Source organism: Pyxicephalus adspersus, chromosome 8 (assembly GCF_032062135.1).
Source record: "Pyxicephalus adspersus chromosome 8, UCB_Pads_2.0, whole genome shotgun sequence".
Lineage (NCBI taxonomy): Eukaryota > Metazoa > Chordata > Amphibia > Anura > Pyxicephalidae > Pyxicephalus > Pyxicephalus adspersus.
Window position 1 is genome coordinate 3,241,874 of NC_092865.1, and position 15,604 is coordinate 3,257,477.

General features: G+C 39.2%; 2 protein-coding genes across 2 annotated transcripts in view; one reads left to right on the forward strand and one right to left on the reverse strand.

The window, feature by feature from the left end:
* Positions 1-226, reverse strand: part of SZT2 (SZT2 subunit of KICSTOR complex) — a 117,140-nt gene extending 116,914 nt beyond the window's left edge. The window contains exon 1 of the mRNA XM_072420651.1: positions 119-226. Within this exon, the coding sequence (XP_072276752.1) occupies positions 119-142 (24 nt within the window). The 5' untranslated portion in view covers positions 143-226. The remainder of the gene's footprint in view (positions 1-118) is intronic.
* Positions 227-251: 25 nt separating this feature from the next.
* Positions 252-10,130, forward strand: MED8 (mediator complex subunit 8). The gene is made up of 7 exons (XM_072419329.1): positions 252-324; positions 4,789-4,907; positions 7,967-8,111; positions 8,198-8,338; positions 8,490-8,571; positions 9,449-9,688; positions 9,777-10,130. Exons 1-7 carry the CDS (start codon positions 319-321, stop codon positions 9,839-9,841), a joined length of 798 nt encoding a protein of 265 aa, XP_072275430.1. The 5' UTR covers positions 252-318; the 3' UTR covers positions 9,842-10,130.
* Positions 10,131-15,604: the final 5,474 nt, after the last annotated feature.

Below are 15,604 nucleotides of genomic sequence, written 5' to 3' on the forward strand. Positions count from 1 at the left end.
CAGTTGGGGGTATTAGGGAAGAGTTGCCCTGGCTGGGGTGTAATGGGGTTCGTACAGGCTCTGTTGGGGACACACAGACACCGAACACATTTCTCCCCGGTCGGGGATTCTCTTCTACCTCACTGTCAGCTTTCTCCGCCATCCCCGACTCTCCCCGCCCCCTCTCTCCGGGGTTCTCCGTTCTGGAGGCGGGGTCTCTCTTCTTCCTTACGGGGATTCCGTGGCCCCTCCCCTTCTATCCGCGCTGTACTGATGACGTCAGCGACGTGCGACGGAAGTTCCCAGTCTCCATGGTGAGAAGCGAAGAGCAGCGCCGGGATGCAGGTCTGTGAGGAAATTGTCTGCCAATAATGTGTTCTTGTTGTGTAAGAAAAGCCAAACTAAGATTACCTCAAGTGGTGCTATAACCTATAGCAACCTCTCAGTAAAGTGGAGAGAAGACTGGAGCATAAGCTCAGAGCTTCACAAAATACATAAAAAAACAAACAGGGTCCAAACAGCTGTCCAGGCCTTTGTGAGTTATCTGTGGAGCTGTACTGAACACTGCTGTGTTACCTACCATAGCCATATGTCATTATCACAGTCTGAGGACAATTTGGGGGAAAGCCAACTAACCTAACTGCATGTTTTTGGGATGTGGGAGGAAACCCACACAAACACGAAGAGAACCTGTAAACTCCATGCAGATAGTTTTCTGGCCGAGATTAAAACCTGGGACCCAGCGCTACAAATGCCAGAGTGCTAACCACTGAGCCACCGTGCCCCCAATTATTGCAGATATCTTTTTTTATATAAAAAAGTACCTGCCTGATCAGTTTTTAATCATACCTCTTCTTGCTCGGTCATCTTTATCCGGTCCTTTTCTGGGTGTTGCATCTTCAACCATTTTGATTGGCCAGAATGATGTAACTTCTGCACATGCATGCGGATTGTTATTCAGTTCCTGCAGCCCCAGGGGAGGTTGGGATACCCAGCGCATTCCCTGCACCCCACATGGAGCTGAACATGCACCACAAGCACACAGATAATTATATTATTCTAATTTAATTATTATTATTATTAATACACAGGATTTATATACTGCCAACATATTACACAGCGCTGTACATTAAATAGGGGTTTCAAGTGACAGACAGTGACACAGGAGGAGAGGACCCTGCCCTGAAGAGCTTACAATCTAAGAGGTGGGGGAAGTATATAGGAGGGGAGAAATGTAGTGATGGGAAGTAGTGAGGGTTTTAGCAGACCAAAGAAGACGGGTAGGCAAGTCTAAAAAAGTGTGTTTTGAGTTTTTTTTTTTTTTTAAAATGAGCAGAAAGTAGGAGCAAGCCGCATAATTTAATTGAAATGTCACAGAAGACATTTTTTCCCCTCGGCCCCTTTTAGCTGGGCGCACCACCCGGCACTTTTCACCCAACTGTTTTTGGGTGGTTACTGAAGAGTTCGGTCATAATAAAGAACTGCCATCCACCTACAGCTTCTTCCCACCCAGCTTAAAAAAAATCTGAGTTGAACAGAAGTTAAAGAGGAAGTAAACTGAAAAATGCCCAAAACAAAAAAAACACTTACCTGCAATCTTGCGTCGCATTAGAACGGTCCAGAGGTGTCTTTCATCGGGTCCAACGTCCTCCTGGTATCCATCTCTAAGCCGGGATGCGGGGCGGCACCATCTTCGCCTCTTCTTCCTGGTTCTTCTTCCTATGTCACCTGACCCAGGCGCAAGATTGGGTGACGTAGGTTGGAAAAAAACTTGCCGATCTCACAACACATGCATGGGATCAGCAATTTTTTTCGCTTTTCACGCAAAGGCTCGTTTTGAGATGCTCTGACATGCGCAGAAGCAGATACATTCAAGGAGATTTCCGGCTGCAAAAGGATCCTTCTCCTATAATAGGAGGGGACGCATGCCCAGTGAGATCAGAACTCTTTTTCTCTCATTTACATCTGGCTACATCACCTAATCTTGTGCCTGCGCAGTGCAAGATCAGATGTATGAAGATGTTTTTTTTTTTGTTTTTTTTTTTTGTTGTTTAAGCTGCATAGAGACACTTTTCTGTAACATGCTGTAAACTTTCTTTCATGATTGTTTCTAGTGACAGTAAAAGGAACAGTCGCTGTACACAAGTTGATGTTCAGTTCTATGGAGAGTGAAGTGTGGAGGACAAGCAGGTGGCATCTTCCACCATAGGAAATGATAACAGTCCTTGCTGTTTATTTAGTGATCTGCCCTGGCAGACAGCTAATGATGTTGGCGACCACTGTACACAAGCTAGATTTTTCCCCAAGACTATCGCTATTGTTACTCTCAGGTGACAATTATCTACTATGTATACAAAGCTTTAGAGATTAGCCTCTTTACCAAAATTATAATATATCTAAATAACTATAATATATAACTATAATAAAAGGAAACATGGTCTGTATAGTACCACATCCCTGCTTAGGCTGCGTACACACGTGCAACAAATGTCATTGGAAAGGATCTTTCACGATCCTTTCCATTGACAAAATACTGCACGATGCATGAACGAGTGTTGTAGATACAGCACCATTCTGCTCTATGAACAGGGGAGGAGGACAGAGCGGCACCCCGCTGTGCTCTCTCCGCTTTACTTTCATTACCACCAGGACGTACGACGAGAGCTGTATACATGCCAGAATCTCGTCTGATATCAACCCTGAGCCGATAATCGGACGAGAATCATCTGATGTGTGTACCTAGCCTTGGGGAGAACAACTTTAAAAAGAAACATATGGGACATTAGAGGTGGTTAACACAAACACTTTATTATTTACATATAATAATATATAAAAAAAAAAAAACAATTATAACTATAGCAATGCATTATTGGTTCAAAAACTGACTTGGGCAGTTTCTCAACGCGTTTCACTTGAAATTGCTTTTTTAGGAGAAACACCTATGTACATTATTTTTCAATATGTGTAGTCAAATTGGGATCATCAGTTAGAAATAAACTCCAGGGGTTTTATTGCTTTATAGGGTTGGCAGGAACAGCAAAAAGAGAATGATTTACTACTAGAAATGCATCACATCAAACCGTGTCTCCCAGGTTTTTTAATGTGGCTTTTTCCATCAGTAATGCACCGCTGTGGTTATAATTGACCTTTGTTTGTTTTATTATGTTATATTTAAATAATAAAGTGTTTGTGTTGATGTTTATGTTTCTTTGAGTTTTATATATAAATACCTACAAAGCTCTGTATCCAGCACTCCATCACCATCATTTGAAAATTAGCATAATGGATTAAAAATCTGCAATTGTAAAAGGTTGATCTAAATCCTGTGCATATATTCACCATGTAGTGTACAAAGAACTAAAAAAAATGAAAGAAGATAGGGATAAGGTTTTTGGTCTTTGTGTCTTTTCAGCCAAAATAACTACCTACTGGTGCTTTGCTATTTGTACGAAATATAGACAACAAATATATTATTCAGTGCTCAACCCAGAAATCTCAGAAAGCTGGGTGGGAAGAAGTTGTAGGCGGTGGTGGCCCCTGTGTTGTGACCCAACTCATTGATAACCGGGTGGTTTCTGAAAAGTGCCGGGTGGAACGCCCAGCTACAAGGGGCTAGGGAGAACATTGGTATTGTTATCAAAGTATTTATATAGCACCAACATATTATTCAGAGCTTTACAAGTCCACACTTATGATACTAATTGTCCCTCAAATGTCATTAACATCTAATAACATACAAACTCCTTGCAGATAGTTCTGGCTGGGATTCGAACCTGAGACCTAGCGCTGCAAAGGCCAGAGTGCTAACCGCTGAGTCAGCCGTATTTATATAGTCCAGACATATAATACAGCGCTTTACAGAATCCATAGTCCCTTTTAGTACAATCACTCTGAGGAGCTGTTAATCTAATGCCTCTTATATTGCCAAGGTTAATACAAGGAGTAAGGACAATTTACTATTTACTTAACCTAATTGCGTTTAGAATTTGACTTCTATGGAAGAGTAGTTTAATGTTGTTAAGGGATTTGTAGGCATCATATCAAACATTACTACATCATATTTTTTTAAAAAGCATAAAAATAAACCTATGTAAAACAAATAACTAAATTCTTAATTAGTACAACATACTGCGCAAATAATACATTTGCTTCATCAGAAGCAATGATACATAAAGGTTTTATTCCAATTGGTAATTTGTAGAACAGGGTAGATTTGATTTTCAGGACTAAATCCATAGATGGTAAAAACAGGAGAGCAGCAAAAATTGTCAATTGATTTTTATATGTAGATGAAACTGGGAAATCCTAATGCCTACCATGTCAATTTTAAGATTAGTTAGGCTTTAAAGAAGGGCAGGGCTGGGGTGTAACATGATAAAGCATTACAAGCAGTTGATCAGTTCATTTGCTGATAATGAGAATGCTGAGCAAGATAAAGCAAAGAACTGACAGAGAGCTGATCCCATCACAGGCTGTGGCCAATTCCAGGATGACCTGGGCTCAGAGGAAGGGGATTAAATGATGCCGACCATCAGATTCAGTGTCCTTCCCAGAATTGTTTTTTAAGCTGGGTTGGAAGTATTGGCATTGGTATTGTGACCCAACTTTTCAGTAACCATCCAAAAACAGCTGGGTGATGCACCCGGCTAAAAGGGACTGGGGAAAATACTGAGATTGCGCCTAAAAAAAAAAGTACTGTGGGGGAAATTCTTGGATTTAAAGTAAAATATTGTTGCAAATTCATTTTTTAATGGGCTTTTTATTTTTTCGTTTGCACTTTTCACTGAATTTCCTTTTTTGTTTCCACAGCGAGAAGAGAAACAGTTGGAAACCAGCCTGGAGACCCTTATTGCTCAGGTTTCCGACATAAAGAATTCCTTGGTTGCCTTTATTCATAAACTTGAGAACGAATATGAGCGTCTGACCTGGTGAGCAATGATGCACACATACTAAATACCAGCTCTCTCTTCATAAATAAAAAAATTCTGTTTAATAAAAAGCAGAATATTGTACAAGAATGAAGACAATTGGAAGTGATTTCATATATATATATATATATATATATATACTGAATGAAACATAAAAGCAGGATGAGAATGAGGAAAAAAAAGTTTGTGTGAATTCCAAAAATGTTATTTTTGAAAAGTCCTTTCCGTTAAAGCCAACACATATTTGGCTTTGTAGATGCTAAAAAAGCAACAGCGGTAAGTATGGACCAGTGCCAGTGTGTAGTTTATATTATCACCAATATTTGCAGCTTGAGTTAAGTATTTACCAAGTTCCGTACAGCCAATAATTGTAGGATCTCCTCTTAATATCCAGAATAGGTTGCAGGGGTTGATGGAGCAGATATTACATCTTCACTTTTCCACACAGAACCTGCAGAGTTGCGGAGGTTTATTTTCCAGCATCTATAAAATAACTTAAACATTAATTTTGGGGTGGACTGATCCTTTAGTATTTACTCATTGTGGTAATTAGGGTCATTGTGCATCCTGTTCTGGGCTCTGTATCACATATTTGTTCTTATTACCCCTGCTGGTAATCAACCTACAGCTACATGTTCTCCCAATTAACCTTTATGAATAATAAAACAGTGTCTGAGGGGAGTTGTAGAGGTATTGTAGAGGCTCCATTAATGTTAGCTATACAGATGTCACAAAGCAAATTTTGTTTTCAATTTTTTACATACCTCAGCAACTCTTTGTTTATTTTCAAAACAGCCATAACATCTCTTTCTCTTCCTATCAGCTGATGTGTTAAAAAGTCAAAACTGTGACAAAGTTTAATTTTGATGCCTATTTATCCTTCCTTAAATTTACAAATACTTGGTAATCTCACTTTCTGCTCACACAAACATAAAGCTCACTCCACATGTAGAAGTGGATGAATCCAAAGGTGGAATTACTGACATCAATTAAAAAATGTTTCAATTAAAAAAAAAATATTTCACATATCACAAAAAAGTATAAACATTTACAATATTAAAAATAGGAATTTTAACACACCAGCTTGAAATCACTACATAAATTAAGTAATAAGCTATCCAAAAATGTTTTTATATAGGTTCTGACATGTTTCACGGTAGCAACCGCTTCTTCAGGGGATTTATTGATTGCAGGGAAACATATACAGATTTCCAAGAATTGGTTTGAACTGCACAGGCCACCAAAGTGATAATGAAATCCAAATAAATACAAAGTTACACATTGGACAGCAAAATATTTTTTTAATTGATGGGTATGCCAGTAATTCTACCTTTGGGGTCACCCACTTCTAAATGTGGAGTGAGCTTTATGTTTATGGAGATATGGCAGGCACATGCGTTGTGTTGTTGGGTGATCATGCATTTTTGGTCTGCAAAGTTGTCGTATAGCACAATGGCCCCTAGGATACAGAGCTTTGTCATTGGGCAGATCAAATGGGAGAGTGGTCAGTATTGTCAATACTGATAAAACTGCTTCTTTTGCCACCCAGAGTTGTCTACATCTAGCTTCTCCGGTACTTAAACTATAGCCCTGTAATGTCTTTACAGTGGGGGAGGGAATGTTTTACAGTAAACACTGACTTTAAAATGACCCTATTGCTGGTAATCTGGTGTGGTAACTTTGGTTTATGAGCCTGGATATTGACAACTTGACTCAAAAGTTTGAGGGAGAAAGATTGTACTTTGAGAGTTATGTAACTGTATTCCAATAGAAGTGTGTAGAATGTGGCATAGTAAAATACCTTCCCAGCTCAGACTGTTTTTTCTATAGTGGATGGTTGGGTTGAGCTCTTCCTATCCTGGATTCTGGCCATCTGGAGACTTTCCACCCCTTCCAGCTTTAAGTTTTAGCACATTCTTACTAGGTAAATTTGCCAGAATTTTATGTGAGCTCTAACAAGCAAGTAAATAAACAGGGGCATTGACTTTTATAGCCCTCGGATGACTCCTGCTGCCAGGTGGAGTAGGCCAGCAGGTGACTGAAGACAGAGTTGACTTGGTCAGATCTAATGATAAAGCCCCAGTATGGGGCAAAACAAGCCAGAAATGAAAGTGGAACTGATTGGAATGCATGTGCACATTGCTGAAGCAAATGCCTATGTGTGAATGGCACTACTTCTACTGGACATTTGTTCCAAGCATCAAATACTCTTTTGGTAGATACTTTCTAAGGTTAACTTTGAACTTTCCTGCTAGGTCAGGAGGTTAATAATTGTTTTTGTGTTGGAGGTTAAATGCAGAATGCAAAATTTTACATTCAAAACTAGTCACTTACCACTGTTCACAAACCATAAATCTGTCATTGCTCTTACCCTTCTGCACATTTGCTTTTCCATAATCCTGACCATTTTGCTTTAATATTTTTCTTCCCTGGCCCAAGTATGTAGGTAATACAATTGTTAAAGACCTGCAGATTTCTTAATCGTAATTTAAACCAAACTATTCTCAATATTGAAGAATTCCCTAGGACTTTTTCTACGTCAGGTCAGATAAAAAGAAACATGCACAGTACATATCTGAAATGTGTGCATATTTTTCTGTGTTTCATTTAGATCCAAGTACAGATTACCTGTTGATCTGACAGAAATACACTTGGTTCCTTTTTTTTTCTTTAATGAGCTGACCGCGCTCTGCCCTTGTTTAACTGAAGCACAAGGATCAGTGTCCGCTCTGCCTAGCTGTCCTTTGCTAAAGTTCAAAATCTTCCTTCGTTTGTAGTACTTTATTATAAGAACTGGGGGGCTATTTTAACACCATTAGAAAACACAGGCACTGCCTAATATGTTGGCGCTATATAAATCCTGAGCTACACAACACCTTCTTTGAATGCCCTTGTGCACCCAGCCTTAAAGGGACTTGTTTTTTCACAGTCTTTTTTGGAATTTCTTTTACATTTCTTTATCACCCCTTCATAGGCTCTTTAGGAGCTTCATAAGAAACATCTTCAAGACTCGTCCTCTAGGCCTTCCACAATCTTGTTTTCTTGTTATCTCTTCTTAGGCCGTCCGTTCTGGACAATTTTGCACTTCTCACTGGGCAATTGAACACACTCAATAAAGTTCTTAAAAATGAAAAGATGCCACTGTTGAAAAACCAAGTCATTATCCCACTTCTGCTGTCACCAGACCGCGATGAGGAGATAATGGTAAGTACAGATCCTTCTGTATTCTCACAAGTTGTATTTGCATCTGTCTACAAAGTATCTCAAAACTGATTTTGATGTGTGTGCAGCGCCTGACAGAAGGAAGAGTCCCGGTCTTCAGCCATGAAGTGGTACCTGATCACTTGAGAACAAAGCCTGATCCTGAAGTGGAAGAACAGGAAAAACAGCTGAGCTCAGAGGCAGCCCGGATCACCCCTGAAGTGGCACAGGTATAGAATTGGCATAACTAGCTTGTTTGTCATCTTGAGTACTCATACAGTCTATGTTCAATATTCCCTTGTTGAGATTTACAGGTTTATGCTGGAATTTGTTGTTCCTTTGCATCCAAAAGGTATATTAAATAGATAATTTTCCTTTCAGAAACAAGTCCAAAGCATGAATAAGCTGTGCAACAGCCTCTTGGAGAAGATCATCAAAGAGGAGAGGGACTCGGATGTTTCAAGTAAGTATTCTGGGAAGCCAAATATCATTTTATTATACCAATTCTGCATCTCTGGATTACGTTTCTGTTTGAAAAGTATGAAAAAAAGCATCTTTTAGAAGTTCATTCAGTTAGAAGACTTCCACTCACTAATCAGAGGAACAAAGTTCCCCTAATTGATTAACATCCTCGCTGGCCCAAAATGCAAAGCTGTAGAACGAAACATGTGCGTATTCATTGCTAAGTTTAAACTGTGCCATCTTATCCTTGTTTAGGTCATTTGACCCAAAATAAATATGTGTATGTCATAAATCCTGACACTTTATTGGCCGCATGTTTGTTTTGTGACTCCTTAGTATGGTGACTTTTTGTGGCTTGAGAGTTTATAAACAAGTCGGCTTGTGGGAGGTCCCATATTTTCATCTAATAGTTTCTGTTTAAGTTCACCTATGCTTATTACTTTAATCTATATAAATCCAGGCACCTTTTAGTGGTTAGTCACTCGACTGCTGGTCACATGATCTAGGCCAGAGCTTTGTGGTGTATTCAGACGTAGAATTAGTTACTGGAGAGGGTGTCTGTTGGCTTTTCAGACCCTAAGCTACCATTTCCTTAGGATAGAATGGATTGTTTTACATGCTGCCATTTGCAGCCATTAGTTCAAATTAAATGAAAGCCTATCTCACTTTGTTTTACTGATGTTAAACTAAATAGGTAGTTTATATTTTCCTGGCAAATTGCTGTTTGCAGAAGTTGGTTGTGCACAGGAAAACATTTCTTAATAGCAGTAGGATTAGCTTTTCTGAATGCTTTATTCAACTGAAGCAGAAAAATATTTAAATGTTGTTACCAAGAACCCAGTTACCCATATGCTACCTGCTTCCTTTTTGCTTTCTAGGTTTACGTCAGAATAAGCAAACCTACAACCCCAACGACACAAATGCCCTTGTGGCCGCTGTGGCATTTGGAAAAGGGCTTTCGAACCGTCGTCCTCCAGGCCCTGGTGGCCCTATGGGTGCAGGGCAGACTGGGGCCAGTGGGATGTTACCCGGAGCTGCGTCCATGCAGCAGATGTCCATGCCTCCCAATCAGCAGCAGCACATGGCCGGAGTACCAATGGCACAGGGTGGACAGCCAGGTAAAGGCTCACCTTAAATTAACTTTTTTTTATTTTATTGTGTTAATATGTCTGTTAACTAATATCCACTTTGTTACTTCCCTTTCAGGTAAGATGCCCAGCAGTATTAAAACTAACATTAAGTCTGCGTCAATGCATCCATATCAGCGATGAACTTACCTTCAGACAAGTTAAATGTACAAAAATTCACTGCCTGCTCTGCATGATGGACTTTTGTAGCTTCTTGGACATCTTTTTTTGCTCTCCATTGTAATGCTTGAAGAGAAACGTGGTGCAAGTAACCACACCAACTTAATAACAATAACATTATCGGCAAAGTTACTGGAAAAATGAATCTCTCTGTAAAATCTACAGAAGGACTTTGGGATCCACAATGAATAGTACTCTGTAATTATATTTTTTGTGCTCCTAGGTCAAAGTAATAAAGATTTTTCAGGAAAAATGCAGCTTTTATTCCTTTTTTTTATCACTGACCAATCACTATGGCTTTTTTATTGCCTATTTCACAAAATGTAAGATGCTTGTTTGCTAAAAGGTGGATGAGAAGGAACCTATAGGCAATACACTGTATACACAAATGTTTGTGGACATCTAACAATCACACCTTCCTATTTGGACAAAAATGCAGACAGTCTCCAAATGAATATGTTGTCATTAAAGAATGCTGGTAATTGTAACAACACACAAGGACATTTTAAACAACTGTGTTCTTCCAAACCAGTGGTCACAATTTGGCGAAGACCCTTTTCTGTTCTTGCATGACTGTGCCCCGGGGTACAAAGATCAGCACCATAAGGACATTACTGGGTTACAATTCAACCCAAAAGTGTTCAGTAGGGCTGAGGCCAGAGCAGGACACAAACGGTGGAGGAAGTCCAGTGTCCTGCACAGATCTCTGACCTCATCCCTACTGAACACTTTTGGGTTGAACTGTAACCCCAGTTGTGTCTTTTTTTTATCTAAATGGTCACACAGGCTAAAAAATCATGACATGCTGACTCTTTTTTCAATACTAGGTCACTGACCTGAAACAAGAACATAGATAAGAATGTTTTCTGACAGTGCTGAATTCTTGCACAATTGCATCATACAAGTACTTTAGAGGTACTCACATATATACCTCAAAATGACTAAAATAGCGCTATACAACCTTTTAAAAAGAAAAGATGATACAAATAAAGAAAATACAAATGACAAAAATTTATAGTAACCTCCTACACCCTATTTTTCCAACTGACTTTGGCCAGACTTAAAATTCTGATAATTAGTATTTCCATATGGTAATTTCAGGAAATAAAAGCAGTTAGAGAGTAGGGGGCATACTCATTTCACGTTGCCGTACCCTGGTCAATGGGTTTATGACAAGTTAATTAATATCTCACCAATATTCATTATTTACCTGGCATACTTCCACTCATCTCATCAACCAGCCCAACTGAGCACTGCTACACTCTGGTCCTTCCTCTTAGATTACTGTAACACAGTGTGACTCATTCCTAATATTCAGGAGCCATTGAGAGCATTTTACCCAAAGCTGTGATGTTATAATATACAGCGGGAAATGCTTCTATTAGCAGCATGCTGTTAGGAAGTGCTCTTTGACGACGCCCTACTATTCAATCACTAAAAGCGTGGAAACCTGAAAAAAAATGGCACCAATGCGTAATTTCCAGCAGTGCTTTAGCCTTCGAGACCTAGTAATAGTTGCTTTTAGGATTTAATCACTAAGGTACTACACTTTCTGGAGTTATGACACTGGTGTATGCAACTCAGGCTACTGCTTTCAAGCGAGTTAATAATCAGCCTTCCTCTGCTATTGGCTACTCCACTGGTTTTTAACCAGGACTCCTCTGGAGTTTGTTAGGGGTTCCTTGAGCAATGGGAAGTTTGTCACTCAGATCAGCTGTGGATTTAGTAATTATAAATGGGTTCCCTGAAGACCAGAAAGTTATTTCAAGGGTTAAAAGGGTGGAATTACACGGCAATACACAATTACATTACAATAAACATGAATGGTAGGGATTGTCAGTGTATGCCCTGTGAGAGGTGTGGACAAGTCTGTATCTAGACCAGCCAAATGACAGTCGGCATTGCTCTACAGATCTGGCTGGAGCACTTTGTTGTCTCTCTAGTTAGACAAGACAATCAGGTTTTTGCTGTCTGCATTAGATCCTAATGATTGCATTTTGGTTTTTGCTGTCTGCATTAAGATCCTAATGATTGCATTTTGAAGGTTGATACATTGATGACAGAATCGTTTCAAGCAGATCTAAAGGACAATGAAATCACCAAAGTGTTCTATTACACTATTTCTCATGAAAGGGGAATATTTACATGTTGTACTATTGTTAGTTTTGTTTGTTTTGACAGTCAGTGTTCTCTTGTTGCATTTGCTGCTGGCAGTCAGGTTGCTTAGTGTTACTTCCTACCACTATTATAGAGCTGTCACAGCCAGACATCTTCCGCCTATTATCCCCCAACAGCAGAACCGCAGCTCTGGAATGCCATTTCTTGTTTTTCTCCCGTCATCACCCAATATTTTGGGTGCAAGTGTAGTCAAGAAGGCCAAACAATCGCCTAGATTCCTAAATCTAATGGGGAATTTAGTGCCGAGTGTCCACCCACAATGGAGTCTCAATAAGGCTGTGTAAATGTTCCACTCCTCCAATTGCATTGCCAATAATGGGTCTGATTTATTTTAGCTCTCCAAGGCTGGAGAGGATGCACTTTCATCAGTGAAGCTGGGCGCTCCAGCAAACCTGGAATGGATGTGGTCCAGGATTCAAACATTTGCTAGCAAATGACCCGAAAGAAATCCATTCAAGGTTTCCTGAATCACCCAGCTTCACTGATGAAAGTGCATCCTCTCTAGCCTTGGAGAGCTTTAATAAATCAGGTCCAATATCTTAACTTGGCACAGAGATCTCCGCAGCAGTCTTCAGAGTCCAGCACTTGTCATTATTTCAGCACTAACAGCATCATTCATCAGCTTCTCATAAGTCCAGGGTATTGTGGACACCCCTTCACGCACAACTTCAGTGACCGGGGTGCACAGAAGAATTCTGCAGAACGGTGATTGTGTATATAAAACACCGAAACACTTTTGTAGAAGAGGAGGAAGACACTTTATATTGGTTTGAGGGGGGGGACACCAGAAAAAAGCTCTTGATTGCGAAATTTAAAAGAAAAAAAGCAACAAGGGGGATCCCTGGGGGAGGGCTTGAGATTTTTAAATCATTCATTTAACTGCACAAAAATGCCCTTTTGCAGAATGGTCATAAAACTGTGCAGTCCCTAAACCTATAAAGAGAAATATAAACTGCAGTCTTTTCCTTGTATGCACAACATTATTACATGTGCAGCCTAACACCCACATTGTATTTCTACGCTATGCATTTACTTGTGTAATAAAATACGGTGCCAAACATCTCACAACATCTTTGCGGGTCAGTGCTGGGCTTTGGGGTTTCGTTAGCAGTGAAACTTTTGTCTGCATGCAAATTTTAGTATATTTTTGTTTTTGTCTCTTCTCTGGGTTCTCCTCTTCCTACTGTATTACAAAAACATAAAAGTAGGTTAGATGGCTATCACCCAATTTGGCCCCAAGGTGTTTCTGTTTGTAAAGCCAGGCTATTGTGGATGTCAGATTCTCTGTAGCAGGATCTGTAAAATATTAGAAAATACACTGTGCTGTACATAACCTCCTCACTACCTAATTCCATTCACTGTGATGTACATGATATTCTCCACATTTCATAACACCATATGCTGTGCTGTACATAATTTACTCAGCAATTCTCCAAGCTACACACTCTGCTATACACAATATTATTATTATTATGATTAATAATAATAATAATAATAAAAAAACAGGATTTACATAGCACCAACATATTACACAGTACTGTACAATAAATAAGGGTTGCATATCACAAACAGATACAGACAGTGAGACAGGAAGAGAGGACCCTGTCCAGAGAGCTTTCAATCTAAATATACTGAACACCTCCCAACTCCATACCATGTGCTGTACATTATATAAATATTTTTCTTAGCTGCATTTCACCCGTTCTTCCTTTTTCTTCTCTTAGACTTAGCTGCCAGCAGTGAGGTGCAGTATATGGTTGATCAAGGCATTGGATTTCTAGATTAAGTCTTGTTATGTTTGTTTTATACTGCACATGTTTTTAGAATTGCTCTAACATAAAGCAATTTTTATAATAATAATAATTATTATTATTATTATTATTAGTAATAAACAGGATTTATGTAGCGCTAACATAATATGCAGCGCTGTACATTAAATAGGATTTGCAAATGACAGACGAATACAGATAGTGACACTGGATAGGAGGACCCTGCCCTGAATAGCTTACAATGAATGAAGCAAGTAGGACTTTGGCTACGTACACACGTAATAATTATCATTAGAAAACGAACAATTAACGACCGAATAACGATTATTCACAATTATTTTGAACGATCGTATAGTGCACGATTCAGTACATGCTGTTAGGATACGATTGTTCAAATATAATCCACCAATAATGTACACACACTAGATACGATCGTTTGAATGATGCAGGAAATGACATGTACAGGAGAAAGTGTACCGCAGAACAATCCACAATCTCTGAACGACCGCACACACAATAGATAGTGAACAAATATCGCCCAATCAGATTCGCCAGGACAGTAGTTCATTTCAAGCGACATTCGTCGTTCATCTTCATCGTTGGCCTGTCGTTGTTCACTTTTTTTGTTAACGATTGTGAAAGAATGTGCAGTGCATGGTGCTAGGATCCCCATGACTGAATCACTTTTACATTCCTCTGCACATTACATCTCAGACTGGGAAAGGAAGAAGACGACAACCAGGTATGTCATAGTGCTTATGTATTGTTATTATTATTAAACAGTATTTATATAGCACCAACATATTACGCAGCGCTGTATATTAAATATGTACTAACAAGTCACATGCTAATAGTTGGAGAGAGTTCAGGATTCTGATGTTTTCACTCTTCAATCACAGGGTGTGGAAGGAACAAGACCTGTAAGTGTTTCCTAACTGCAGCAGAGAAAATTAGGCCTTCTGCCCAGACAAGACTGTGCTGCATGGCAGAGCTTTGGAGATCGTAGGACTGGATAGGTGAATACAAAACCTTTGCCAGGTAAAATAGCTCCCTTCTGTATGTCCTAAATGTATGAATTGGTTAGCCATAACAATAAATAAGGTAGAATGTGGAAATAGGGGCTTTTTGTGGCGTGAAAATTAGTTCAATTTACTTCAAAGTAATACAATAAACAAGTGCATGGACATAACATGCAGCCACTTAATGCTGAATTACAAATACTACATGTGAATATGGCTAGATAATAAACAGTTTTTGATGTAAATATAGCTGGGAACAGAGCTCCCTGTGGTCTGTGAAATGACTGGCTGAAGTCTAAGCATGAACAGTTTAAAACGCAAAAAGTAGTGCTTCTCTCATAATTATTCTTCAACCAATATGACTGTTAAGTGATTATTTACCAAAATTAAAAGTCTCTTAAGAATCCCCTGAGGAAGCCAATCTGCGAAACGTGTTAGGATTGAGACAACGGTACCTTTATGTGATCATAAAAATGAGAATGTGCGGATTAACGTTCCGTTCGCGGCTAAATTTACATCAAAAACTGTTTTTTACCTAGCCATAATTACATGGACTCTTTTGCATCTCAACATTAACTGGCTGCATGTTTTGTCCTTGCATTTGTTTATTGTAATAATTTTAAGTAAATATGAACTCATTTACATGCCACAAAAAGCTCCTCTTCCTCATTCTTTCTTATTTATGTCATACTCAGGGCTGGCCTTAAATGAGCTTAAAGAATATAAGGGAAGAGCCCATTCTCTCCCTCTTTCTCTAATGT